The sequence below is a fragment of the Taudactylus pleione genome, unplaced genomic scaffold (assembly GCF_031769625.1).
Source record: "Taudactylus pleione unplaced genomic scaffold, aTauple2 ptg000046l, whole genome shotgun sequence".
Classification (NCBI taxonomy): domain Eukaryota; kingdom Metazoa; phylum Chordata; class Amphibia; order Anura; family Myobatrachidae; genus Taudactylus; species Taudactylus pleione.
This window is the reverse complement of record NW_028284448.1, coordinates 9,345,267-9,372,605: the sequence shown is the minus strand read 5'-3', so window position 1 is coordinate 9,372,605 and position 27,339 is coordinate 9,345,267. Positions and strand designations below refer to the sequence as shown.

The window sequence follows — 27,339 nt, the reverse complement described above, 5'->3', positions numbered from 1 at the left end:
AGGTAGTATCGTTAACGGGCATGCTTTACAATCCGGCATGCCCGACCAATCAATATTTTACCCTCCGTCGCCTGCACACATACTGCAATTATCGGGCGGTTCCGCTGATATCGGGCGGATTGCCCCTATAATTGTATAGTGTATGCCTGGCATAACACATTTTTATATATCACAACTTTACAACCAGGGAGGAGGGACACTTGTGCCTGAAAATAGGGGTGTCTCCTATAGCCAAGGGGCATGGCCTAGTGGGAAATGACAACCCAGTGAGAAATGCCCCTGTTTTCGTCATGCTGGGGGCTTGTCCAGTGTTCTGGGAGCAGCTGGAGAGCCCCCAGCCTCTTCCAGAGCCACGAAAGTATAGATGGATGATGCGCACATCATCAAGTCACCCCTGCTCAGCAGTGCAGAGCATCGGTGTGAGTGTCTTCCCCAACTTCACCCCGCCCGTGGGACACTGCAGCCCGTGGGTGGGACAGCGGGACAGTGCCTGTAAAACAGGACTATCCCGCTGAGATCAGTATACATTTCTGGGATAGGCTCCTTCACATTTCTGGAATAGGCTCCTTTCGGTGCCTGTCACTGCATGTGTTTTTTGATACATTCGGGTGGTAAATAATTTATTATAGCCACGAATAGCGGTGATAAGAAATTTCATTTATCAGATCGAAAACACAATAATTGATAACTATGCCCTGTTGTCATTTAAATCCTGAAATGTAAGTCCTCAAATATACTATGAATTACACCAATACCCTGCTTTTGTTGATTTGGGCAAGCTCCATTACCATAATTTGTGACAAGGTAGAAGCCATTGTGGTGTTTTCCAGACAGAGATTACTTAAACCTCGTGTTAGTAAAGCAAATGGGTTTACTGTAATGTTGGGTGTAAAAGTATTATAAAGAAAATTGTATGTATTCTACCCATGTATTGGAAATCTGAAAATAACGTACTTATTTTTTTGTTGTTATTTTAATGGTACATTTTTGGCAGTTATTTGATTACCAGCATATTTACTAAATTGATCCCAAATGGCAGCAAGTTAGGTTGGGGAACGTCAGATATGACATGTAAGGGGAAACCTGCTGTCTGAGGGCGGCACGTGTTATTACTAGTGATGACGTCACTGCTGCCCAGCAACCACAGTGCCCGCACCATGCTGCTGTGACCGCGCTCCGGTTGTCATAGTGACTGGGGGACGCTGGAGGCAGTGGTCATGGCTTCGGTCCGTCTGCAGTTGGAGGTTGTTGGGCTCCTCAGTGAACCCCCTTTCCACATAGCCAAATGCACGGCGGAGGTAAACGTGCGGGAAATGTCTTGTAGTCTCCTGGGCAGGGAGATCACATTAGCCTGGCAGGCAGCACAGGGATAGGTGGCAGCGGAGACGTGCTACACTGTTATCTCACAGCACATCTCCTACTACTTACCTGTCCTAGAAACTGAAATGATGTAACTCAGCCAATAAAGGATTTTGATTTAAATGGTCACTAACCGTATAACGTATGTAAAAAAAAATAATCTCAGTAGTGACCAATGGAACGTAGTGAATATAAATAAGGTTTTTGTTTGCAAATTTTTCTTGCCTATGCACATTATTCGTCTTTCTAACAGTGAGTCTCCTGAGATGATATGACAAAACATGAAAATTACAAGATACAACTTTATATTGGATTCACTTCTACCCCAATCCAGTCACTGGGCACATTTACTCCTGTTAAGATACTGTACGTTTTTTACCTTAACAAGTGTTATGTAACCCAAGCAAAGGGTGATTAAAAGTAAATATAAATAATCTAATGATAAACTGCTGCTGCTTCTCTGCAACTAATTGTTATCACAACCTTTATTGCCAGGTGCTGAAACATTCATTTGATGCAGAATTCAAAGACCCAGTCCTAAAGCCACTTCTTGAATTTGCTTGGAGTGAGTACGTATATGAGAAGAAAAAGGTACACTACTCTCTTAGCTCTCCCTAATAAACTGCCTATGCTTTGTAAACTGAGTGCTAACCGTTCGCAATAGTGGACTATTCAACTGAAGCATCTGTGTGTGTGTGTACGTGTGCGAGTATATATATATATATATATATATATACAGTCAGGTCCATAAATATTGGGACATTGACAGAATTTTCATATTTTGGCCTCTATTCACCACCACAATGGCTATGAAATGAAACAAACAAGATGTGATTTAACTGCAGACTTTCATATTTAATTTGAGGGTAATTACATCCAAATTAGGTGAACGGTGTAGGAATTACAACGGTTTCTATATGTGCCTCCCACTTTTTAAGGGACCAAAAGTAATGGGACAAACTAAACAATCCTAAATCTAACTTTCACTTTTTAATACTTTGTTGCAAATCCTTTGCAGGCAATTACAGCCCGAAGTCTGGAACGCATAGACATCACCAGACGTTGGGTTTCATCCCTGGTGATGCTCTGCCAGGCCTCTACTGCAAATGTCTTCAGTTCCTGCTTGTTCTTGGGGCATTTTCCCTTCAGTTTTGTCTTCATCAAGTGAAATGCATGCTCAATCGGATTCAGGTCAGGGGATTGACTTGGCCATTGCATAACATTCCACTTTTTAGCCTTAAAAAACTCTTTGGTAGCTTTTGCAGTATGCTTCTGGTCATTGTCCATCTGCACTGTGAAGCGCCGTCCAATGAGTTCTGAAGCATTTGACTGAATATGAGCATATAATATTGCCCGAAACACTTCAGAATTCATTCTGCTGCTTTTGTCAGCAGTCACATCATCAATAAATACAAGGGAACCAGTTCCATTGGCAGCCATACATGCACACGCCATGACACTACCACCAGCATGCTTCAATGATGAGGTGGTATGTTTTGGATCATGAGCAGTTCCTTTCCTTCTCCATACTCTTCTCTTCCCATCACTCTGGTACAAGTTGATCTTTGTCTCATCTGTCCATAGGATGTTGTTCCAAAACTGTAATGGCTTTTTTAGATGTTGTTTGGCAAACTCTAATCTGGTCTTCCTGTTTTTGTGGCTCACCAATGGCTTGCATCTTGTGGTGAACCCTCTATATTCACTCTTGTGAAGTCTTCTCTTGATTGTTGACTTTGACACATATACATCTACCTCCTGGAGAGTGTTCTTGATTTGGCCAACTGTTGTGAAGGGGTTTTTCTTCACCAGGGAAATAATTCTTCTGTCATCCACCACAGTTGTTTTCCGTGGTCTTCCGGGTCTTTTGGTTTTGCTGAGCTCTCCGGTGCATTCTTTCTTTTTAAGAGTGTTCCAAACAGTTGATTTGGCCACACCTAATGTTTTTGCTATCTCTCTGATGGGTTTGTTTTGATTTTTCAGCCTACTGATGGCTTGCTTCACTGATAGTGACAGCTCTTTGGATCTCATATTGAGAGTTGACAGCAACTGATTCCAAATGCAAATGTCACACCTAGAATCAACTCCAGACCTTTTACCTGCTTAATTGATAATGAAATAACGAGGGAATAGCCCACACCTGTCCATGAAAGAGCTTTTGAGTTGATAGTCCCATTACTTTTGGCCCCTTAAAAAGTGGGAGGCACATATTGAAACTGTTGTAATTCCTACACCGTTCACCCGATTTGGATGTAATTACCCTCAAATTAAATCTGAAAGTCTGCAGTTAAAACACATCTTGTTTGTTTTATTTCAAAACCATTGTGGTGGTGAATAGAGGCCAAAAGCTGAAACTTCTGTCAATGTCCCAATATTTATGGACCTGACTGTATATAGGAATCGGTATGTAATGCCGCCGGATCTATTCCCGGCAGACAAAATACCGACCCCGGAAGCCCGAACAGTGAAGATCCCGACTAGACCTGGTAAGTACCCTAACCCTCTCTTAGTGGTGTATAATCCTAATCTTCCCGGGGGTTGCCTAACCCATAACATCCCCCCAGTAGTGCCTAACCCTGAAGCCCCCAAGAGTGCCTAAACCTAACCCTCTCTGCCCCCCCCCCCTTCCCCACAGCCTACAGCTAGAAAGCCCTGGCTTACCTTCGTTCGGGATGCCGGGTATCGGGATTTCGGCAGGGGCTAAAGATAGGCGTCGGGATTTAGACGCCTATCTTTAGTCCCTGGTCGGGGATTGCGGGCGGCGGTATCTTAACCGCATCCCATATATATATATATATATATATATATATATATATATATATATATATATATACAGAACAGATGTATATCCGAGAGTGACACAGAATTAAACATCAAATAAAATCTTGTAAAATTTATTTAACCATTTTCTCATAACTAACTTTTTACATAGAAGACTTTTTCAATACAGATTCACAATCACTGTGTTCATCCACCATTAGCTGGAGATCTGTTACCATTATGACTGCTTGATGGAAAATGCCAATCTTTGTACCATCCAAGAGAAGGATGCAAGCTAGTACTAATTGTGGCTTACAATGTTCTGGGCACAGGATTCATACACCCTACGCGTTTCGTCTTTGTCAGCGGTCTATGTCAGCAGTCAGGATTCTGGTGACGGGATTCTAACTGGTGACGGGATTCCGGCGCCGGCATCCTGACAGCTGGGATCATAACTACATCTTGTTGGGAAGAGGGTACAGATAGTGGTGCATTTGTAGGTAATGATACAGTAAAAGTACAACATTGTGTTACCCAGATGCTAACCTTAGAGTGTGATGTTTAGATAATAATAGTGAAAACAGACACTAGAAAAAGTTTGAACAATGGGATTTATTTGATTAAAATTAGAATTAAAATAATAATGAATACATATCCATTGATGCAAGTTGTATGCTCAATATATGGTTAATTCTAACCAGTTAATTGAATATATAGAGACATACCAACAGCAATTAACTATTTTCCTTTTTTATTTTTGGCTCTTTTCTTGTGCCAGGCTGCTTTGTAAGATCACTCAAACCTTGACAACACCACCACAATTTTGAAATAAAGCCACCCCTGAGAAGCAGGATTTTCCTTTATGAAAATGATGTGGTAGAAGCACAGTTAATATTACAGGGAGAGTGTATTGAAAATAAAACATTTGATCACCGCAGCAAGTGACTGCTGGATAGATGTCTAGTGGGCGAGCCCTCAGAGTGACGAAATCAGGGGACGTGCTGCGAGGCCACGCACCCTCCTCCGAGGCCATGCCCCCTTTCGTCCGCACACGTGAGGGGTCCCAAATTCCAAATTGCATTTGTTGGGAGGTATAGTTATAGGTTGAGAAGAAGTCGCAATGGCAGAATCCTAAATTACCCTGAAATAGCCATGTGGAGGGTCCCCATTGCTTCACAAGTGATACGTAAGGATAGCTTACCTGTTTTTACGACATCCTGGTATGTAAGCTGCTGGATAGCGATAGATGTTTATAGTGATAGGTCTCGCTTAGCTACTTTGCTTGGAGATTGGACCAGAGTTGCTATGGTATTTGACGGACTCACTCACGTTCTTTATAATCTAAATGAAATTTGTTTTGTTTCCTAACAGTTACTAAATATACTGCTAATTATTTTTTACTTACCGATGGCTATTGCTCAATTAACTGTTTTGTAAAGATATCTACTTTCAGAATACTTTCTTAGCTGCAAGCCAAACACTTGTACAATGTATAGTATATATGTTCTCACCTCTTCATTCTGTCACATTTGTTTTAGGAAATAAAAGGGGAAGCATGGGAGTTTTCCTCCCTGGTCATGTGCTTTGTTGATGGACAGTTTATTGGAGATGAAAAAACCATGAGGATATGGGCTAATGATATGTGGGGTTACAAAGACTACAGACCTGTGCCTTTGTACAAGGCCTTGGCAGAGGACTATTACACAAAGTACATGAAAAGCACAAAAGTAAGTGACAACCCAGCGCCACTTGTCATTATTATAAAGCCCCATACAGTTACTTAACCTTTGTGACTGTGATAAAATATATGAAATGGTTCCATTATGTATCCAGTATGTTTTGTGTAATCCAGACCACTGAGAGTAGTTTTACTATTTTGATTGACAAGTAAGAAAAATAACAAATGTATTATACAGACTTTATGCTTCCTGTCAATTTATGATTTCCATTACTTTATATCTTAGTTATGTTATTTCACTAATGAGTTTATTCAAAAGGTTTTGGTGTTTTGTTGCTTCATATTTGCCAAGATACACATGTAGGGCTCATTTATGTTACACACATGTGTATTTGCATGTTGCAGCCTTGCTTTTATTTATACAGTTTGTATCATTGCACATAACTTGCCCCAGATTTAGAGTTGCATCTACATCTCTTTGCACTTTGAAAGGCATATTGGGATCATTCACTGCAATTTCAATACATTAAGGATATTCAGAAGTTAGTTCATTGAGATGCGTTTCACATATGTTTAGATTTAGTACTTAGAAGGTGTATCTGTAATATCCATAAGATGTTGCAAGTCTACGAGTTAATGACAGTGACCACTATATCTTTGCTCCGGACACATTTGTAGGCTCAATTTTATATTGCATGTATCTTAAATATGGAGATATGTCACTCGCCACTTGGTCACTTAATTACCTCTGACACCCGAATGGGCCATATTCGGCATCTTACCTGGGGGTACCTATGTGGCGTAGGGGGTATGTAAATTATTATTAGTGATATCAGCGACGGCTAAGAAATGTATCCTAGAAAAGTGGATACAGTCCACCATCCGTCCATTCTCACTTTTTCTAGAAAAGTTATTCTAAGTTTTTAGAATGCATTGGCTGGAAGCTTTGCTGAAAAAATAATAATTTACGGAATGCTTTTTTGATACATGGGGGAGCTACATTGACACTCTGTCCCCGCCCCGCTACTTAGGGAACAACTCTGGTAATGTTTCCAAGGTACATTGTGGTATGAAACACACATGTACTCCCAAGACCCCCCAATAACTATTGATACTATTCAAACTCTGGGTGACTGTGATATGCAGGTCTGGGTTTGTGTAATTACTAATACATGGATATTGCTTCTTTTATATTGTTATTTGTTTATGTGTCATATTGACACTTTTTGTACTTTACGTCTGTCATAAATGTCAGACTTGTTTTTCATACTTTGTGTGTTCATGCTTTGATAAAGAAAACTTTGTTATAAAAAATGTATCTTAAGATAAAAGCAATTTAAAGTACCAACATAAAATTTTTTACATGCAACACTAAATGAGGCCCATAGTGTTGCGTGTAACAGACATTCAGCAAAAGTTCCTAAATGTGTTGAGTCCATGGGGTAAATTTACTAAGATTAGTTTTTGGTCGATTTTATCTTTTTCTGCGATTTGGGTGATTTTGTAAATCAGAGATTTACTAAAGCACAAATCGAAGGCAAATCGCAGGTGAAACACAACTTCACATTCCAGTACATGTCAATACACCATCGGACCAAACATCATATGGTTAACATTGGCAAGAATAGAAATCACAGATTTACTAAGAATCGCGTTAGTCAAATTGCTGAAAATAAAGATACCTGCCGGTGAGCAGCGTGTTAGGCTGAAGGCCTGCACAGATCAGTATGACAAAAACCAATGGGGAATTCCAATTAACATTCCAAATTGTATATCCTAATCATTTGTAAAGCAATTAATTGCTACAGTAAGTTTTTCTTAATTACCTGTATACACTACTCAGCTAAGGGGAAGGGAACTACACATCCCTATACAAACTGTCTCTTTACTAAGTAAAGATAAAATCTAGTACTACATATGGTGGATACGGTTATTGAGACTTTAAGAACTAGTCAGACTTAAATTTTAAGTATGTTAGATCCAAAATGGGGATATTTGCAAAGTAGTGACGTCTATTGCCGAAATAGCATTGTCTGTCCAGGGGGGAGATGCACTAAGCCTTGGAGAGAGATAAAGCACCATCCAATTAGCTCCTAACTGTCAGTTTACAGGCTGTGTTTGAAAAATGACAGTTAACAGCCGATTGGTTGGTACTTTATCACTCTCCAAGGCTTCGTACATCTCCCCTCATGAGTGATAAGAGGGTAACAAAGCTGAGTATGCTGATATGATAAATGCTGTCTATGTGCTGATACTTTCTGTCTATCTAACTCTGTGTTATTTCCTCTTCCAGCATGTGTTTGTATACATTGACATTACAATTCAGGATAAACCCATTGGAAGGCTACTGTTTGAGGTAGGTTGTTTGATATTGCCAGTGGCCGGTACTGAGAGAAACAGGTGCGGTACTCATCTAAAGTTACAGATGTGTCCTCATAAACTGTTGTGCAAGTCGCTCAGCACCCCAGGTCCTGGGCAACTCAGTCGCACTGATCTTTCTCACTTAATATGTGTCTTTTTACAGCTTATCTGCAACCCCACAAATGTAGCCATAAAGATTTTATAGGAGTGTCCCAAAGATCGGGAAATGTGTGTGTTCCTCAAAATGCACAAATGTGTTATTGCCCGCATACAGAAGCAGTGCTGGTCCATTCTCTGTGGTTTGCAAGTTAATCTTGTTGACAAAACTATAAATATTAGCAGTGCAAGCTTAAAATATTTCATACAAAAGAGGAGGAGCTTCTTTTCTAGTGATATATTTCATTTATCTGCAGATTTGATTTTACAGTGAATGCCAGCTCTACACTACATTTCTAAAAGGTGCATTTTCCACCAAAAAATGTCAGATGACTATAATATAAGTTAAATATGGTCAACAAGGAGCCAATACAACTGTAAGCTGTGCTGTCTGGATCACGCACTATTTTGTTTGCTGTAAATTTTTATTCTTAGAACTTTTCCGAAAAATGGTAAAATCAGCATCTGCACAGTCATCCAGGGTATGAAAGAAACTATAAATCTTGGCTCATCTTGTACAGATTTGTCCTCATACACCTAGCGCCTATACACTATAAGGCGCGAGAAGCCCAGTGCGACTGACACGCTAGAGGTGTAACACATCTTTTTATTTACATTATGCATCTTATTCACATCACAGATGCAGCAAAACACAACTCACAGTGTACTACAGATGCTGGCCTGCCACAATTACCACACAATTTGTTTTAAACACATACAAAGTCGTAGATAAAGCACAACGTAACTTGGCGTGAGAAAAATCCGCGCCCGCTGCATCGTGGCACTTTTTACGCCGATTCATACTTAGGGTCGTATTCAATTGCTGGAGTCCCTGACTTTTCACATGCTGGAGTTTTTGCCGTCATCGCCTGTTTTGGCTCCGGAAAAGTATCGAGCTCGTCACAGCGATTCGCCCTAGTCAATTGCAAAGGATGCGAGAACACGTCCCGGCAAAACTGAAATCGGCAAAAAAGTCCTGTCAGATTTGGGGAAATCAGCCTGACACCCCCCAAAAGATGCACTGACACGGGGGATCACTATGGATACCCCCGAATAGCCTTGCTGTAAGTATTTGGGGTGCTTAAATGCTCTCTATTGGTGCTATTTAGCACCTTTGCACAAGTGGTGAAGAATAGCATTTAGCTAGTTTTTTTTTTCAAAAATAAGTAGTCTCAGCAAATTTGGGGTACATGAAAATGGGTGCAAGCATGGTTAAAATTCGCTAAAGTGTGTTTTTAAAAAACGCACCTTCAGCATGCACCTTCAATCTAAAAAAAAACCATGGGCATACTTGGGGGACCCCCTGGAGTCTATTTCGCTAGTTTTTAAGTTTGTCCCCCCAAATTTATTTATTATTTTCGCCCCCAAAATGAAAGTACTTTTTTGGGGTGTTCTAATGTATTTTTTAAACTTTTTTTGATGCAGTTTACCTTTGGGGGACTGTCCCAAGGCTGCAGGTGTGTTCCCGCAACTTTGCACCCCAAACCCCCAATTCTGCAGTTTTTTCCGCCTCCATTCACAGGCGAATATTTTCTGCTGGTCACAAGGTGCAGACTTTTCGCAAAGGCGAAAAGTCTTTGCAATTGAATACGGGGAAAAGTTCTCGCCTGGCAAAATGACGTCACCGGTGAGAATTTTTCGGCGATCTCAGCTTTTCGCCGGCAATTGAATACGGCCCTTAGTCGCACACAGATGTACAAATGCCGCATATCAAAGTGATCAGTGCAGTTTTGTCACTCCCATTTGTTTTATTTAGGTGAATATACAGTATGACTTGGTTGAACCACTAAAAGGTTCATATCAAACTCCATCTTACTACCACTAGACTAGACCACATCAGGAGATCTTCGTAGTCATTTACAATGTTAACATAGCACAAAAATGGATTACAGTATGATAAACAGGCATTTTAAAAGGTGATTCAAGGACGGGTTAGGTACGGGATTTCGACAGTCAGGATGCTGACTGTCAGAATACCAACAGTGGCATCCCTATGGTCAAAATCCTGACTGATTTTGGTAAGTGTTTTAACCCAAATCTTAACCCTAACCCTCCCGCCCCGCAGCCTAACCCTAACCCTACCATCCCGCAGCCTAACCTTAACCCTCCCATCCCGTAGCCTAACCCTAACCCTCCCATCCAGCAGCCTAACCCTAACCCTCCCGTCCCGCAGCCTAACCCTAACCCTACCATCCCGCAGCCTAACCTTAACCCTCCCATCCCGTAGCCTAACCCTAACCCTCCCATCCAGCAGCCTAACCCTAACTGTCCCCTCTCGCAGCCTAATCCTAACCCTCCTGTACCGCAGCCTAACCATAACCCTCCCGTACCGCATTATAACCCTAACCCTCCTGTACCGCAGCCTAACCATAACCCTCCCGTACCGCAGTATAACCCTAAGCCCCCCATCCCGCAGCCTAACCCTAACCGTCCCCTCTCACAGCCTAACCCTAACCCTCCTGTATCGCAGCCTAACCATAACCCTCCCGTACCGCATTATAACCCTAACCCTCCCATCCCGCAGCCTAACCCGGACCCTCCTGTACCGCAGCCAAACATAACCCTCCCGTACCGCAGTATAACCGTAACCATAGCCCTCCACCTAGTGCATACACCTAACACTAATACTTATGGGTAAATTTACTAAAGTGAGAGTTTTTAGAAGTGATGTTGCCCATAGCAACCAATCAGATTCTAGCTATTATCTTCTCGAAGGTGCTAGTTAAATGTTAAGTAGAATCTGATTGGTTGCTATGGGCGACATCACTTCTAAAACTCACTTCTTAAAGCTCTCACTTTAGTTAATTTATCCCCTAGTCTTTAGGGATTGTGGATTCTGCTGTCAATATTGTGACCGTCGGGATCCTGACTACATCCCTCATGGGCCAGTGGGTCCCAAAATGGCAAAACATATAAAACACTGCGATAAATACCAGCATGAGCATATTACATTAAAGTACACTTATCATCTAAACAAGCAATATGTTAGGACCTGTGTTTGTTGTGGACCCTGGTTGGAAACAGGAGTAGACATAGAAACAGGTTTAAATTGAAAGGTGGGTTGTTTAATGTGAATGTTGGTAGACATGAACAATAATATAACTAAAGTCCTGTAATGACATAGTTAATATGTGACTGAAGGAGACTGAGGTGGATGGGAGTAAGCAAATGTCCAGATCAGTGACAGAGATGAATCAGGTGAATCCAATTAGGCTGTGAAAGTGAAGTGAATATCCAGGTATGCTGAACAGTGACTGAGAGGGAAGTCCAGTAATGCTGTGATAATGGCTGAAGGGAAATCCAGAAATACTGTGATAATGGCTGAAGGGAAATTCAGAAATGCTGTGAAAATGGTTGAAGGGAAATCCAGAAATGCTGAGGGATGACTGCGCAGGAATGGGTTAACTGAGGAGACAGGTTCAGGCAGGAGTGGGTCTGGTGGAAGGTGCAGGGCTGATCTCCAGCGGAGTGCAAGGCAGGGCAGAGCGGTGCAGGTTATGCAGGGAGCCGGAGGCTGACAAGGAGCTAGGACAAGCACTGAAGCACAAGGCTAAGGTTCAGGAGCGCAGAAATAAATGTATGTATGTATGTATGTCACACGTTGCACTGGCAACTACAGGGAGCTCTAAACCCCCTTAAGTACCCAGCAGCAGAGCGTGAGTGGCTGGAAAGCTCACCTGACGCATCCAGATAGACCACTATGTCACATGACCTCAGGCAAGATGGCTGCGCCAATGTACCTATGGTGCTGAGACGCCACTAGACTTACCCTTGCCAGGATGGCCCAATGCTGGCAGACCCCTGCGCACACCCAATGCCAGTCTCCACGCTCCAGCTCCCTCGCCGGAAGGACCGTGCCACAGCGCCCTCACCGGCAAGGACCGCAAACCACCATGCCACGAAACCCTGGTCGTGACACAATATATGCTATTTTAATGACTTTAAATCATATTTATGCATTCCTTATCAGCAAAGTATTTGCATTTCTATATTACAGTTATTCTCAGATCTATATCCTAAAACATGTAAAAACTTCCAGCTGTTGTGCACCGGAGAAGCAGGGAACTCTGCAAGTGGCGTGAAGTTGCATTACAAAGGGTCTCTGTTCCACCGCATAGTGAAAAATGGCTGGATACAAGGGGGAGGTAACTATGGTTTCACACGTAACTGAATGTATCTTACGAAACAAAGGGCCTGATTTATGGTGCATACACACGGTCAGATTTTTCCTTCAGATCTGAACGATAACGATTTAAAAATCGTTCAGTCGTTCATATCTGAAGGAAAAGCTGACATATCTGACATGCCCGAACGATGGACGATGAACGATGAGCGTTCCCGTTTGTCAGATAACGATATCTGACATCTGATGTGTTTGCAGTCAGACTTCGACGATTCCATTCATTTTAATGCAGTCAAAAATCGTTCAATCGTTCAAAACTTTGGTAAAATCGTTCATCTGACAAATCTGACCGTGTGTATGCTCCATTAGAGTTGGGAATAGAGAGAGAGATAGCACTTAACTGTGTATCTGAACAAACCATATTGCATGGCAAGGGGTGTAAATACATACATTTTTTTGCATGTAGGGTAAATACTGGCTGCTTTTACATGTAGCCCACAAATACTGCACAGCTTTATTATTACTATACAATTTAGATGTCAGTTTGAAAACACTCCTCCCAAATCTAAATCTCTCTGCACATTTTAAATCTGCCCCACCTGCAGTGCAGCATGGTTTCACCAAGATGATCAATTGAGAGAGAGAGATCTCTCTCTATTCCCAACTCTGAATCAGGCCCAAAGTGTATGCATTTATATAACTTGGGAAAAACTTAATTTTCATATAATATATCACAGCAGAGAGGAGATATGAAGAAAAGAGAAGTCACATAAATAAAAAGTAGGAGTAGGCAGCAATAAAGTAGATAATGTCAGTTTGTTCTAAAACTGTGTACACTGTACGACCATGCAACCCAGCGACGGTGCGATGCGATGTAATATATTGCGCGAGCCGTACACACTGAATGATCTGGTGTACGATGCATCGTTACATGCTGCAGGTAACTGCACCGCGTTGTTCATTGCCTCTTCCCATCTGCCGTGCAGAACAGCAGATGGGACAATGCGACGAACGACCATTGAGAGTGACGGATCGGCCGACACTATATGATGTGTAAAATATATCATTCCGATACACGTCAAAACAATATATTGTATGATACATTGTATAGTGTGTACCCAGCTTAAAGGTGCCCATCCACTAGATGATTAAATTGAACGATAACGATATTGTTATCATTCAATTGTTCACTAATCGTTTGCAAATCATTTAGAAAAATGTCTAAAATGACCAGCGATGCGCGCTCCCGCTGTCGTTTTAGACCTCTATCATGCTGGACAACCTGATGATAACGTCAGGTTCAGCATGTTTGCAGATGATTGATGTGCCTACACTGACTGACTGCTCTATCAGTGCAGGCTCATCACAGACTGACAAACGACTGCACGATTACGTCGTAATTGCGCAGTCGTTTTGAGGTCTGTTAGTGGATGGGCAGCTTTAGTCTTATCTGATCACAGTAAATTTTCTTGTATCAATGTTTGCATGACCTGGACGCCTGCACACACTATAAAGGCTCTTCATTAGAGACATAAGTATTGTACTTTGTCCTTGCATTTTTTTTTTTTTTTATTGGAATCATAAAAATAGAATACAATGTACGATCCTGATAGTGTCTTAAGTTTCACATTCCAAACATACAATCAATTACAAAATTGTAGAAAAAGAAAACCTTTAAAAGGAGCATGTATTAAGTATGGTACGAAAAATTCTAGAAAATCAAATTTAAGTATCAAAGCATCTCTACATTCAGAAGGTACTCTGGGCCTGGTTCATCACAGATCGCAATTGCAACAGCGTATGCAGATCTGCCGATGGTGTGTACTGCGCTTGCGTATGCAACGCAGTGTGCATGCGCAAGTCAGGATTGCGATAGCACTGCTGACGCACGTCGACAGAGAGCCATCACAGTCTGAGTGACGGGACTGCAACGTTTGGGGGTGGTGAGGAGGGAGTGGTCGGAGAAACGCAGGTGTGCCAGTCCGCTTGAACACCATTACATGGGCGTGCAAAAATTAGCCACTGCGAAAGTATACACAGCTTGAGTACTCACTGCATACAACAAGGGTTGCAATTTCTGAGACAGGTGAGACCTGCTGTAATTCTTCGTGAGGGGCCGATGTTACTGATGTATACACAGGACTGTGAGGTATTACGGATGTGAGAAAGCGGTAGTGGGCGTCTCTATGCTGGCTGAGCAGTTGCAAACATTAGCATATTTTCGCAGCAGAACTGCGTGCATAATCGCAGCTGCGATTGCAATAGTGATCCATAATGAATCAGGCCCTCTGTATGTATAGCAAGTAATGCATATAACGAGGAACTAAAAGTTACAAAGATTTTTCTTCTTCAGGGTCCATAGGGGATCCACAGGGATACCATGGGGAGTGTGTGGTTGGAGTGATCCGGGCACCAAACAGTTAAGCTTTAGCTCCCAGGTTGCACTGGACATACGGACAGTATTTTGTTTGGTGCTGGACAGAATCAGTCGCATCTTTTATAACCGGGGGATTGCTCTAGCAGTCCCAAGCTTTTAACTTTATTAGTTATTTAATTTTTTCTGTTCGTCTGAGCAAGCAGCAAGGCGTCCTGATGGGTGCCTGTGCCTTTGCCCTTTGCTCCAACTACCTCCGCCGGCGCAGAAACGCAAATAGTGGTCTGGTGATTTCAGCGGGCGCCAGCAGGGCTTTGCTGGCCGCTCCACTGGGTATCCAGGGCTGCAGCCAGGCAAATGGAAATGAACAGGTAAGGCAATTCCCTGCTTGAGGGGAATCGCATGTTGTACTGTCCTGACTTCCAGCAGTGGAGACACTGTAGTGGGGCGACTGGTTCATCCGCTCCTCCACTAGGCTACTGGGGCGTTTAAAAGCCGTCGTCCGGGACCAGGTAGAGGCCAGCGGCACCCAGTGGTTGATGCAGCAGTGGGGAGGTAGGCTCTCCCCCGACAGCCCCGCCCCCAGCCCAGAGCGCGATCCCTCACAAGAGTTTTCCCTTCTGGGCTGCTCCTCCTACTCTCCCTCCTCCTATATGAGACGCTCAGTAACCATTAATCCATGCTTTTCTAAAGCTACAGGTCTCAGGAGTGTCGGGTGCAGTCTCCCTGTATGCCTCTCCCTGGTGCCAGGTTATACAGTGCACAAATCCTACCAGCCTTTGGAGGCTTGAGTAGTTGATTTAGTGCCCTTATAAGTATATTATATGCATTGTATGTGACTTGTGCTAGCTTTGTTGTTGTGATATACTCTCAAACTTTCTGACTGTCGGTTATATCTATCCTTTATGACTGTCAGTTATATCTATCCCTGCTGCTCTTTTTCAACCCCCAACTACCAGGTGTGTAGGGGTATTAGTACTTCACATTTACTTGTATTTGTGAATGGTGTCACATTGCATTATTAACTAGACAGTTATTGTGTGCTACTTATTGGCTATTTCTATGTCTTCCAAAGGCAAGAATAAACAGGAGGCTGAGGCCCCTGTACTGGTTACATGCAAATCTTGTTTTGCGGGCTTTCCCTCTCAGGATTTCATATAGGATGGTCTATGTGCTAATTGTTATAAATCTGCTCACCAGTCCACCTTACCAGCCCCTGTGTATGAGCCACCTTGGGTGCCTCCTTATCCCAGGTCATGAAGCAGCTAATGGATCGTTTGTCAAGTCACATGCTGCCTCCTAACATGAGGTACCCACAGCTATTACAGCCTACTATGTTGGTACCCCCTATGCATCCTTGGATGGATGTTTATGCCCACCCAGTTCAGGATATGGCTCATATGTATGCCGCCTCTCAGCAAAGGTTACAGGCAGGCAGGCAGACTATTATCCACCAAAGCACATAGGAAGACTCTATCATCCTCTCAGTCCACCCAGCTTTCAGATTCTGATGCATCATCTGAGGAGGCAAGGTTCTGATTCCGAGTCGCAACAGTGGATGTTCCTACTTTAGTGAGGGCGGTTAAATCAATCCTGAATATAGAGGATGATGAACTGGCCCCTAAATCTAAAACCCTGATGTTTAAACGTCAGAAGGTGGTTAAGGCTGAATTACCTCAATCAGTATGGCACGCTTAGTCAGAAGCTCTACGGTGCCTCATATTTGGGATAAGCTGCGTTGGATACTGGACTCCTTGCCTCTAAGGCATATGCGACCTCGGTAGTAACACGCCAGGTCCTTTGGGTACGGTCCTGGAAGGCGGACATGGGATCCAAGAAGGCACTCAAATCCTTACCCTTCTCTGGAGACAGGCTGTTTGGCGCAGAATTGGACAAGATTGTTTTTACCGTGGCAGCCTCAAAATTTGCCTTTCTGCCATCAGCAGCTGCCCCTAAGCCTAGGATGTTCTCTTCTCAATTTTTCTGCCCCCAGGGTAAGGCAAGAGGTCAGCCCTTTCCCAATCAGTCTAGTTCTTACAAGACCACCAAACTGCGAGTCAAGTAGTCTTGGTCAGCCAGACGTCCGGCTTCCAAGTCGGACGACAAACCCTCTGCCTGATGGGGCGGGCCTCCTCCTGGGGGATCCCAGGGTGGGAGCCCGACTTCTTCAATTTTCCGATTTTTGGTGTCAAACAACAACAGACGCCTGGGTCCGAGAAGTAGTCTCACGGGTACGCCCTCACTTTCCTGAGGTGTCCTCCCCAGCAATTTTTTTGTACAGGTCCCCCATCAGACCCTATCAAGACCTTGGCCCTTCAGGAGGCCATTCACTCCCTGCTGCGTTCAGGTGTGATAATACTGTTCCTTTTGGCTCTGAGAGGAACTGGTTTTTATTCCACTCTCTTTTTGATTCAGAAGCCGAATGGGTCTCATCAGCCTATTCTGAATCTCAAACCCCTCAACAAGTTTATCAGAGTACCCAAGTTCCACATGGAAACTCTATGATCTATTGTCCTGGCATTGCAGACTGGAGATTTCATGGTTTCTCTGGACATTCAGGATGCATACATGCATGTACCTAGTACTCCAATCCACCAGCGGTTCCTATGATATGCTGTTCTGCAGCAACATTACCAGCATTGGGTGCTGTCCTTTGGTATGTCAACGGCCCCTCTGGTCTTTACCAAAATAATGGTAGTGATCGCGGCACACCTCAGACACCAGGGAGTCAAAATCCTGCCATACCTAGATGACTTCTTAAACTTGGCACACTGACCGGTTGTGTTAAAACACATTCTCCAGCTGACCATGGAGTGTCTGCAAACACACGGCTGGATCATCCAAGATTCTTGAATACAGAGGATCTTTCTGCCAGCAGACAAGATTTTGACACTACACTTGCATGTGTGCAGCTTGCTCCACAATCGGAGGGTATCCATTCATTCAGCAATGCAAGTCCTGGGGTCCATGGTATCCACCTTCGATATGGTGGAATACGCCCAGTTCCACTTGAGGACCCTTCAACAGCTGATTCTCTCCCGGTGGAATGGACAGTATCATCTGATCCAGTCCCAGATGATCCTCCTCTCTTCGGAGGTTCGGCTTTTCCTCTCATGGTAGCTACAGACGTCCCTTCTGGACAATGGTTGCCCCTTCTGGATTCCAATCTGGGAACTTCTCGCGACAGATGCCAGCCTTAGTGAATGGGGCGCGGTAGTCGGTCATCATAACTTTCAAGGACGGTGGACAACTCAGGAAAGTCATCTGCCTATAAACATTCTGGAGCTTCTAGCAGTGTATAGAGCACTACTCAGGCGCAAGATCTTTTCCGTGGCAGGCCGGGACAGATCCAGTCCGACAACGCAACTGTGGTAGCGTACCTCAACCATCAGGGAGGCACGAGAAGTTGGGCAGCCATGCGAGAAGTGGCATACATTCTGGTTTGGGCTGAATGTCATCTCACGGCAATCTCTGCAGTGTTTTATTCCTGGAGTTCTCAACTGGGAAGCGGACATACACGCCGGAGAGTGAGCTCTCCACCTGGATATCTTTCAACTTCTGGTGGACAAATGGGGTTTGCTAGACATAGACCTCATGGCCCCACATCACAACCACAAGGTCCCCAGGTACGGGTCCAGAACCAGAGACCCCTCAGCCACCTTTGTGGACGCTCTGGCAGTGAGGTGGGACTTCAATCTCGCATACCTCTTTCCTCCGATCTCCCTCCTCCCGAGGGTAATTTGAAAGTTCAAGCAAGAAGGTGGCACAGTGATACTAATATCCCCAGTCTGGCCCTGGCGACATTGGGGTATCATCCTACAGAGTCTCTCCATAGAGCCAAAGGTTTCTCTCAATCTTTGGCCCAGAAGACGCTCTGGGCACGTAAGCCTGCCTCAGCCCACATCTATTACAGAGTTTGGCACTCTTACTTTCAATGGTGCTCATCCAGACCCTACAGTTTTTGGGGTCTCCTGTGTGTTTGCCTTTCTCCAGACTGGGTTAGACCTGGGTCTCTGTCTGGCCTTCCTTAGAGTTGAGGTTTCTGCTCAGCTTGAAAAAGGCTACGGTGGTAGCCGAAACACATTGCTGTTCTCCTACAGGAACACCGGGGATTACATTTTATGTCCAGCTGCCTGCTAATCAGCACGCGGCAATTAACCAGTACCCACTATCCGCTACAAGCTCCACACCGCTAGGCTACTGCAAATACGGGAGCCGACCACGACTACGGTGGTATAACACGCGGCCACCGAGTGCTAGCTACTACCCAGTAAATACTCTACGCCGCCAAAGAAACACAGAGACGTGAGCCGTCTGAGATCACGGTGTCACAGTGTATCAAGCTGTCCCCTTATGCCGTGTTTAAGCTGCCTCACAGGTGCAGTGCTAGGTACGGGCTGTTAGTGACCTATACTAACAAGACCCTGTCGACCGGTGTGCATATATACGGGACTATTAACAGTGGATGAGCTAAGGTGACATAAACTGTGACTTTGGGCTATATAAGACGACAAGACTTTTATACACTTACTGGGTCTGGCTGATAAAACAGTGACTATATTATCCTATTGTGACTGGCTAATTTTTCTCCATCTGATATCCGAAGGAGAGCTGGTTCTAAAGCTGCATTTCTATCAGAGAGAATCTCCAGGGAATCGCCACCTAGATACTATTTGCAACAGTATCAGCTATGTGGATATAATCAAACCACAGTCTGAAACTAGTTACTGGCAACAGTAACATTTGAGTTTTTTATTGCAAAGATTTAGCTGCTTCATATTGGAATTATCACTCCCATTTTATAATTCATAAAGAGCCTGATCATCTCTTTTTTTTACTCTGAATACAATTCTTTATGTAATTGGAATACAATATGCTCACAATGTGAATCTGACTATAGTTAATTAATCGTCATATGAGAAACTATAAGATACATGTGAAGATTGTTTATTCATTCTTATGATTCCTGTTTTGTATTAATAACTGCATTTTTTAATACATTTTCATATATACTATTCTTCTAGTATACTAATGTCCCAACATAAGTATTAGAGCGCAGTATACAATTTTTCTGTTTTTGCAAGTGAGGTTGGCTATTACCTCTTTCTTCTACTACTGCATTAATACTTGATACTCCTGCTTGCCTAGCTCTAGGTGTTTTTTTTTTTCTTAAATCATTATAAGGTCAGGGTTTAAAACCTTTTATTATTGTGAAGTCCCCCACCCGGCGACTTCTTGATGCCACCCAGGTGAAAAAAAATTCTGAGGAGAACACTGAATACTGGGCCTGATTCAGACCCGGTCGCAAGCGCTGAGCGCTCGCAACCGGGTTGATGGTGGCCCGTCATGCGCATGCGCGAGACCCGGATAGCGATGGGCAATCCGTCGCTCCGAGTCTCGTACCAAAGGGGGCGTGCTGTCGATGTTGAGTGACAGCACGCCCCCTTTGGTGGGCAGGCCGGGGGGTGGCTGCACAGACGGAGGCGTTCCCATGAGAATGCCTACCGTCTGGGGGTGGCCCCACTGACATCACAAGTGATGTCAGTGGAGAGATTCCGGCTCTGTAAGAACCAAAATCTCTCTGGGGCTTGCGGCCACGAGACCCTACCACAAGGGTCTCGTCGCAAGCCCGATGGTCACGATGGTCTTGACCATCGCGTCCATCTTCCTGGCCGCCCGCTATAGCTGTGGGTGGTCACCCACAGCTATGCGAGCGGCTAGGAGGCCGTTGTAAAAAAAAAAAAGACCGGCCCTGATTCAGAGCGAGCGCTCTGTCAGAGCGTCCGGCTCTGAATCAGGGCCACTGACTCTTCTCAGCCCGGCATCCCTGCTCCTCATCTCTGAAAGGAAGGGAGTGAGAGAGCAGGCCAGGGGGCATTCGTGCATACGCCCTGATTGTGTTCATGAAGAGTGGCAGGTATAAATGTATTGTGCCATGACTGGGTGATGCCAGAAGCGGAGGCTATTCAGATACTTAGAGTTGGTCCGTCTTATGGGTGTGTTATGGGAGTGTCGCTGGCGTTTCACTGAATTGGTTGTGTACACAGACGCTTACATCGCTCACATTGGTGGCCATATTCAGATGCTTAAATTGGGTGTCTCAGTCACACGGATGTACACCAGGGAGGGGCTTGTAGCATATTTGCATAAAGTCACAGACGTGTGACCTCCAAAAGATGCAGACACGGCCGCCACTGCATACCACTCAGAATCAGGCCCCATGTGTGAGCCCTACAATGTGATGTTGTTATGTAACTGATACTTTTTATATTTTAAATAGATATATTGTCTGGAAAAGGAAATGAAGGAGAATCTATTTATGGAGGTACATTTGAAGGTAAATAGATAAGTCACCCATAGTTTTATTATTTACCATACTTAACTTAAACATAACCATCTAAAATAACGACACTAACAACTGAATAGATTTGCAAAAAAGAGGTCGCAGCCAAATTTATTTAAATCGTATTATAAATTGATCTGTAATATTCGATCAGCCCATATGAAGAATGTATTACTAAGATGGGGGTGGAGATTCCACCGCCAAGTGTGAGCTATCTTGAGTAGTACCATCCCCCCTTAATCTAGCAAAGTGCTGGTCCCTCCATAATATGGAGACCTGGTCCTCCCCTAAGGCAGCAACCGACTTGCCTCTCTCAAAGGGGGGATGCTAGCCAAGTTCAGCCGCACTAAATTGAGCCGCCGAGAAGCACTGCTTTCCGCCTGTTGGAAGAAAACAACATTCCGACGAATAACATCGGCCCAAGCCAATTCAAAATTTTCAGGGTGGGTGGGTGGGATCACAACTGGAAAAGAGGAAGCTGACTCCTCCCAGTGCCCTAATATTCCTAAACAGAGCCCGCCTAAACAGGTCCCTGATAGGCTGTCAGCTTTGACTGAACCAATACAATTACCAATAACGAGACTGCAACCCAAAGCCAGTTCTAACCAGTACTAGTACAATAAAAAAAACAGGGTGCTTATGTCCTCTCATGCTTATGCTAGCATTCGCATGCTTTAATTGTCAGAGGAAAATCGTAAATCTTTCCTTATGTCACTTAATAGCATATATTGACAGTGCCTTGTACAATTAATTCCCTTTTCAGATAAATCTCATTCCTCTCTCATGAACACATGCAGAAGTTCTATAGTGATTACTTATAGTGATCTGTTTTACAGATGAAAATTTTGCATTTTCTCACAATAAACGTGGAATCCTTGGAATGGCCAATAAGGGGCGACATTCAAATGGTTCCCAATTCTATATCACGCTGCAGGCCACTCCGTATATGGATAGAAAGCTTGTGGCATTTGGGTAAGTAAATTCTATATGGTTTTTAAATGTAAATTTGTTACCATAGTTTCGGTTGAATATAAATTTGTCCATTGTTCAATATTAAAAAAAAAGAAAAACATTTAATGCAGAGGAAATTGAAAACATCAAATAATAAAGCAGAGGTTAAGTTTAGTTCTTGTTGACCCCAGTATGGCGATCAGACAACTCCTTTGGATGAACATACTATCCTCATACATCTACATATGTGTCCTTACACAGCTTTGCTGCAGTTGCGCTAAAAAGCCCCTCTCTGCGTGTCAGGTCCCGTGAGACTCTGCTAGCGCTGCTTGTCTTTTTTGCCAAAAATGCTTCTAATTTGCGACACAACTAGGACACACCAGAAGACTGTGCTGATTAATTTAAACTTGTATATCTGTGTGCACCTGATGTCTCTGAATCTGTATATGAAGTGCTACAATGTAGCGGTCGCAGTGTTTTTCATTCCATATTCCATTGTGCTTCATATACAAACTCAGGTGCACACAGATATGCAAGTGTTATAAATCAAAGGGAATCAGTATGATTTACCGCTGGCCGCATGGCCGGTTGTTCTAATCCCAACCCCTTAGGGGTCCCTAACCTCCCATCAAGTGCCTAACCCTAACCCCCCTCTAAGTTCCCTAAACCTACCCCCCTCCCCTTCCCCACAGCCTAACCCTGTCTCCCGGGGGGTGCCTAACCTTCCCCCGGGGGGTGCCTGACTCTAACCCCCCCTTCCCCTAGCCTAACCCTAACCCTCCCGGGGGTGTGCCTAGCCCTCCCCCCTCTGTGGCTGTCCACGCCCGGTTTACCTTCGATCGGTATGCTGGTGTCAGGCTCCCGACGTAGGTCTAATGACAGGCGTCGGGATTTTAACGCCTGTCATTAGTACCTTGCCGGGATTAGATAGTCGGGAAGCCGGCGGGCGGGATTTCGTCTATCGGCTTTCCGACTGCTTCCCTAGTCGCATTGCATTGCAAGTTAGATGCATTTTCAGCAAAAAAAGATGCCCAACACTAGCAGAGTAGCATGGGACCTGGCGGCTCACTCATGGCAGTCACGCTGCATAGCATATTGAGGCTAGATGTATGAGAAACTTAATGCATTTCCATGCTGCCCGCTCCTTTCTCAACTTGTGGATCTTCTGACTGAAGCATGGCAACCTCCAGATCAAAATTCATGGTATCTTGCCATTTAATGTCTTTTTATCTATTATCCCGTACACATAGAGCCAAATGGGAACTTCCTCCTATTTTGGATTCCTCTGTTTCTCATTTATCTATGAAAACAGCTATTCCTGTTCTTGGAGCTGCTGTCCTTAAGGATAGTTCAGTTTGGAAAACGGAAACCACTCTCATTGCTATTTATATCTTAGGCCACTTTCAGTTAACTTCTACTTCAGTTAAGAAAGAGATTGAAAAATGGGATGAGTTATCTCACGGTCTCTCTTCTTGCACTCAGAGATCAAACCTGCTACAACTTGTAGACTAGAGCATATTAAGGAGTCTGCTAATTATCTTGGTGAGGTGGCTATTGATGCACCTATAGTTTCTTCTAGGATCTCTGCAACAGCTGTTGCAGTTAGATGAGATTTGTGGCTGTGAGTCTGGCATGTAGACTCAGATTCTAAAAGATCATTGGAAGCACTTCCTTTTGAAGGAGAAGTCTTCTTTAGTGCTGAGCTTGATAACTTTTACCCAATGTTGCGAGAACAATAATTTTATTTTCTCCCTTCCTCGGCTCATAGGCCAAGAGGAATTTCATTTCATTCCCTTTTACTCCCTGTAAAAACGAAAGGGCAAGTGTCTGCTAGAGGACAATTATTTGTCCGGCGAGGAACTCTCTCCAGAGAAAGGCAAGCTTGGACAGGACGCTGCCCACCCTCCAAACCATCCATTAAGCCTAGCAAGACTAGTCACTCTTCCACAAAGGGGCCCCTGAGGTGGGAGCCCCTCTTCTCCTTTTTTGGGATAGGTGATCATCGACCACATAAGATATGTGAGGAAAATTATTTTGAGACGTTACAAATTAGATCTTTTGCAGACACCTCACAATTTCTTTATCACGGATCTTTCCAAAGACTACCACAGATGTATAAAAAAAGGCAATATTAGATCTACTCCAGGCAGAAGTTATTGCTGTCCTGAAGCAAACCATTTTTCTGGTTTCAAAACCAGATGACTTTTACCATCCAAAGAAGAATAAAAAACAATATGTAGCGCTACTATGATTACATTAAAATAAATTGCATTTATGCTACTCTAATATACTTTATAAAATAAACAATATAGGATATCTATCTCGTTGACTGAATACTCCAAGCGCTGCTATATTTGTTTGACTTTTACCATCCCATTTCAAATGGGAGAATATGATCTCTCAATAAATATTTTAGAGCTGAGGGCAGTATACAATGCTCTACTAAGTGCACCAGGGCTTTCCAGCGAGAACTCAACCAGACAATGCTATGGCAATAGCATACCTGAATCACCAGGGAAAACCAGGAGCAGGAGACTGCTCTTATAATTAGGTGGCGGAAAAGTCATCTTCGTTGTGGAGAATTAGGAAACAGACTACCTGAGCAGGAAAAGCATTTATCCAGGGAGTGGTTTGCCTCCCTGATGATTTCGTAGATCGATGGGGCCTGTCAGACGTAGATATGATGGCATCTAGGCAGAATCACCAGTTACTGACCTATAGCTCCAGACCTCGAAATCTGGCAGCCAGTCTGGTAGAGGAAATTGTAGCCCCTTGGAACTTCTGTCTAATTTTATCTATTCCTTCCTCTGGCAATGTTGCTGAGAGTTCTAGAGAGAATAAAGAGGGAGAAGGCTCGAGTTATTCTTGTTGCTCTGGGTTGGCTTTGCAGAAGATGTAAATAAATTCCCATTGGCACCTTCCGTTGAGACCAGACCTCCTATTCCAAGGACCCATAATGCACCACGTATTAGGTCATCTAGCTTTAACGGGGTGGCTGTTGAGTCCTCCATATTGAAAGCAAAGGGTTTTTCAGACACTGTCACTTAAACCATGCTTGAAGTCAGAAACCCAGCCTCAGCAAGGAACTATCATTTGGAAATCATATATTTCCTGGTGCGAATCAATGAGTTTTCTTGCGTCCACTTTCTGTCTTAGTAGAATCTAACAATTCTTACAAAATGGCCTAGAAGGGGGGCTCAGATGTTTAAAGGTTCGGGTTTCTGCTCTGTCTATATATTTTCAGTGAAAGCTAGCATTAACTTTGAAAGTTCACATTTTATGCAGGGCATACTCCACATGCAGCCCCCTATATACTTCCTGTGGCACCCTGGGACCTTTGTCTAGTACTGCATTTTGTTCAGGAACATCCATTTGAACCATTATAGGAGCCTGAGCTTAAGTTCTTATCCTTGAAAACTACCTTACTAATGCTTCAGCAAGAAGAGTCTCCCAACTTTTTGCCTTAGTTTGCACGTTCAGTTAGTTTTAGTAAAGAAACCATCCTTTCAATTTAAAGTGGTTTTCAAAATTCCACATTAATCAAGAAATTATGGATCCGGCTGTAGATTGGTCTGGTTCATCAACAGATTTTCAGGTTTCCCAGACTCTAGATGTAGGGAGCATCTATCTTAAGTAGACTAAAGACCTCAGTCGAACTGAAAGTCTTTTTGTGCTTTGTGACTCCCCAAAGAGGGGATGGCTGGCGTCAAAACAGACTATAGCCCAGTGGATTACAAAAGTCATATGTGCTGCCTATGTTGCGGCTGGTTCAGCTAGTCACTGAGCATGTTACTGCTCACTCGACTTGATCTGTGGGAGCGTTTGGGTTGACAAGGCATGGTGCCTAGGTGTCTAAGCTGTATGCCACAACACAGTGCCCCCTGCTGTACGGATAGCTTTGGGACGTCCCTATTGTTTCCCAGATTGTGCAGGACAAAAAAAAAAAAAGATTTTTCTTCTTCAGGGTCCATAGGGGATCCACAGGGATACCATGGGGTGTGTGTGGTTGGAGTGATCCGGGCACCAAACAGTTAAGCTTTAGCTCTCAGGATGCCCCAGTCCTCCTCCACATAGCCACAGGCAGACAGTTTTTCATTTGGTGCTGCACAGGATCAGTTGCATCTTTTATAACAGGGGGACTGCTTTAGTCCCAAGCTTTTGATTTTATTAGTTATTTTTTCTGTTTATCTGAGCAAGCAGCAAGGCGTCCTAATGAGTGCCTGTGCCGCTGCTCCTACTACCTCTGCCGACGCCGCAACACCAGTTAGCGGTCTGGTGATTTCGGCGGCCGCCAGTGGGGCTTGGCTAGCCGCTCCACTGGGAACCCAGGGCTGCAGTCAGGCAAATGGAGAAGAACAGGTAAGGCGATTCCCTGTTTGCGGGGAATCACATGTTGGGCAGTCCTTGCTTCTGGCGGTGGAGACACTGTAGTGAGGGGACTGGTTCGTCCGCTCCCCCACTAGATCACCGGGCGGTTAAAAGCCGGCGTCGGGGGCCATGTAGAGGCCAGTGGCACCCGGTGGTTGATGCAGCAATGGGGAGGTAGGCTCTCCCCCTGAAGCCCCTCCCCCAGCCAACAGCGCGATCCCTCACAAGAGTTTTTACTTCTGGGTTGCCCCTCCTCCTATATGAGATGCTCAGTAGCCATTAATCAATGCTTTTATGAAGCTACAGGTCTCAGGAATGTCAGGTGCAGTCTCCCTGTATGACTGTCCCTGGGGCCAGGTTATACAGTGCACAAATCCTACCAGCCCTTGGAGGCTTGACTAGTTGATTTTAGTGCCCATTATAAGTATATTTATATTTCTCTTTCATCCACTAGGGGACACTGGAGGTGCTTACGCTGGGGTATAGAGGCGTGGATAACTGGAGCCGGCACTTTAAATAATTTAGAAGTGTGAAGCTCCTCCCCCTCTATGCCCCATCAGCCCTCAGTTTCGAAAATGTGCCTACTAGAAGCTGGTCACATTATGCTGTGCTCCAGCAAATACATTTATTTTATTTTATACATCTTTTACACTCCTATAGGTACCCTTCGCCACCTATCTAAAAGGTGGGGTCCGGGTACCTGGCGCCCTGGTGTTTTAGCAAACACCAGGAAGGAGTGCACAGGGCTCATTACAAGAGCTCCTGACAGCTCCTTATCGCCACAGCAGGTCTCCACACAAGAAGAGAAGACTCTGCTGACCTGCCGAGACTGACTACAGGGGACACGCAGTGAGTAACAAGCTGCACAT

At 44.1% G+C, this 27,339-nt stretch overlaps 1 protein-coding gene across 2 annotated transcripts in view; it reads left to right on the top strand.

The window, feature by feature from the left end:
* The first annotated feature begins 1,207 nt into the window (after positions 1–1,207).
* The window catches only part of PPIL6 (peptidylprolyl isomerase like 6), a 50,236-nt gene continuing 24,104 nt past the window's right edge, over positions 1,208–27,339 (top strand). The window contains exons 1-7 of one of the 2 annotated variants that reach the window (XM_088460409.1): positions 1,208–1,298; positions 1,855–1,950; positions 5,655–5,843; positions 8,088–8,150; positions 12,351–12,456; positions 21,089–21,145; positions 21,988–22,123. In XM_088460409.1, coding sequence (XP_088316535.1) covers positions 1,218–1,298; positions 1,855–1,950; positions 5,655–5,843; positions 8,088–8,150; positions 12,351–12,456; positions 21,089–21,145; positions 21,988–22,123 — 728 coding nt within the window. In that variant the 5' untranslated portion in view covers positions 1,208–1,217. Of the gene's footprint in view, positions 1,299–1,854; positions 1,951–5,654; positions 5,844–8,087; positions 8,151–12,308; positions 12,457–21,088; positions 21,146–21,987; positions 22,124–27,339 lie in introns of both variants that reach the window. The other variant, XM_088460408.1, reaches the window with a different exon arrangement.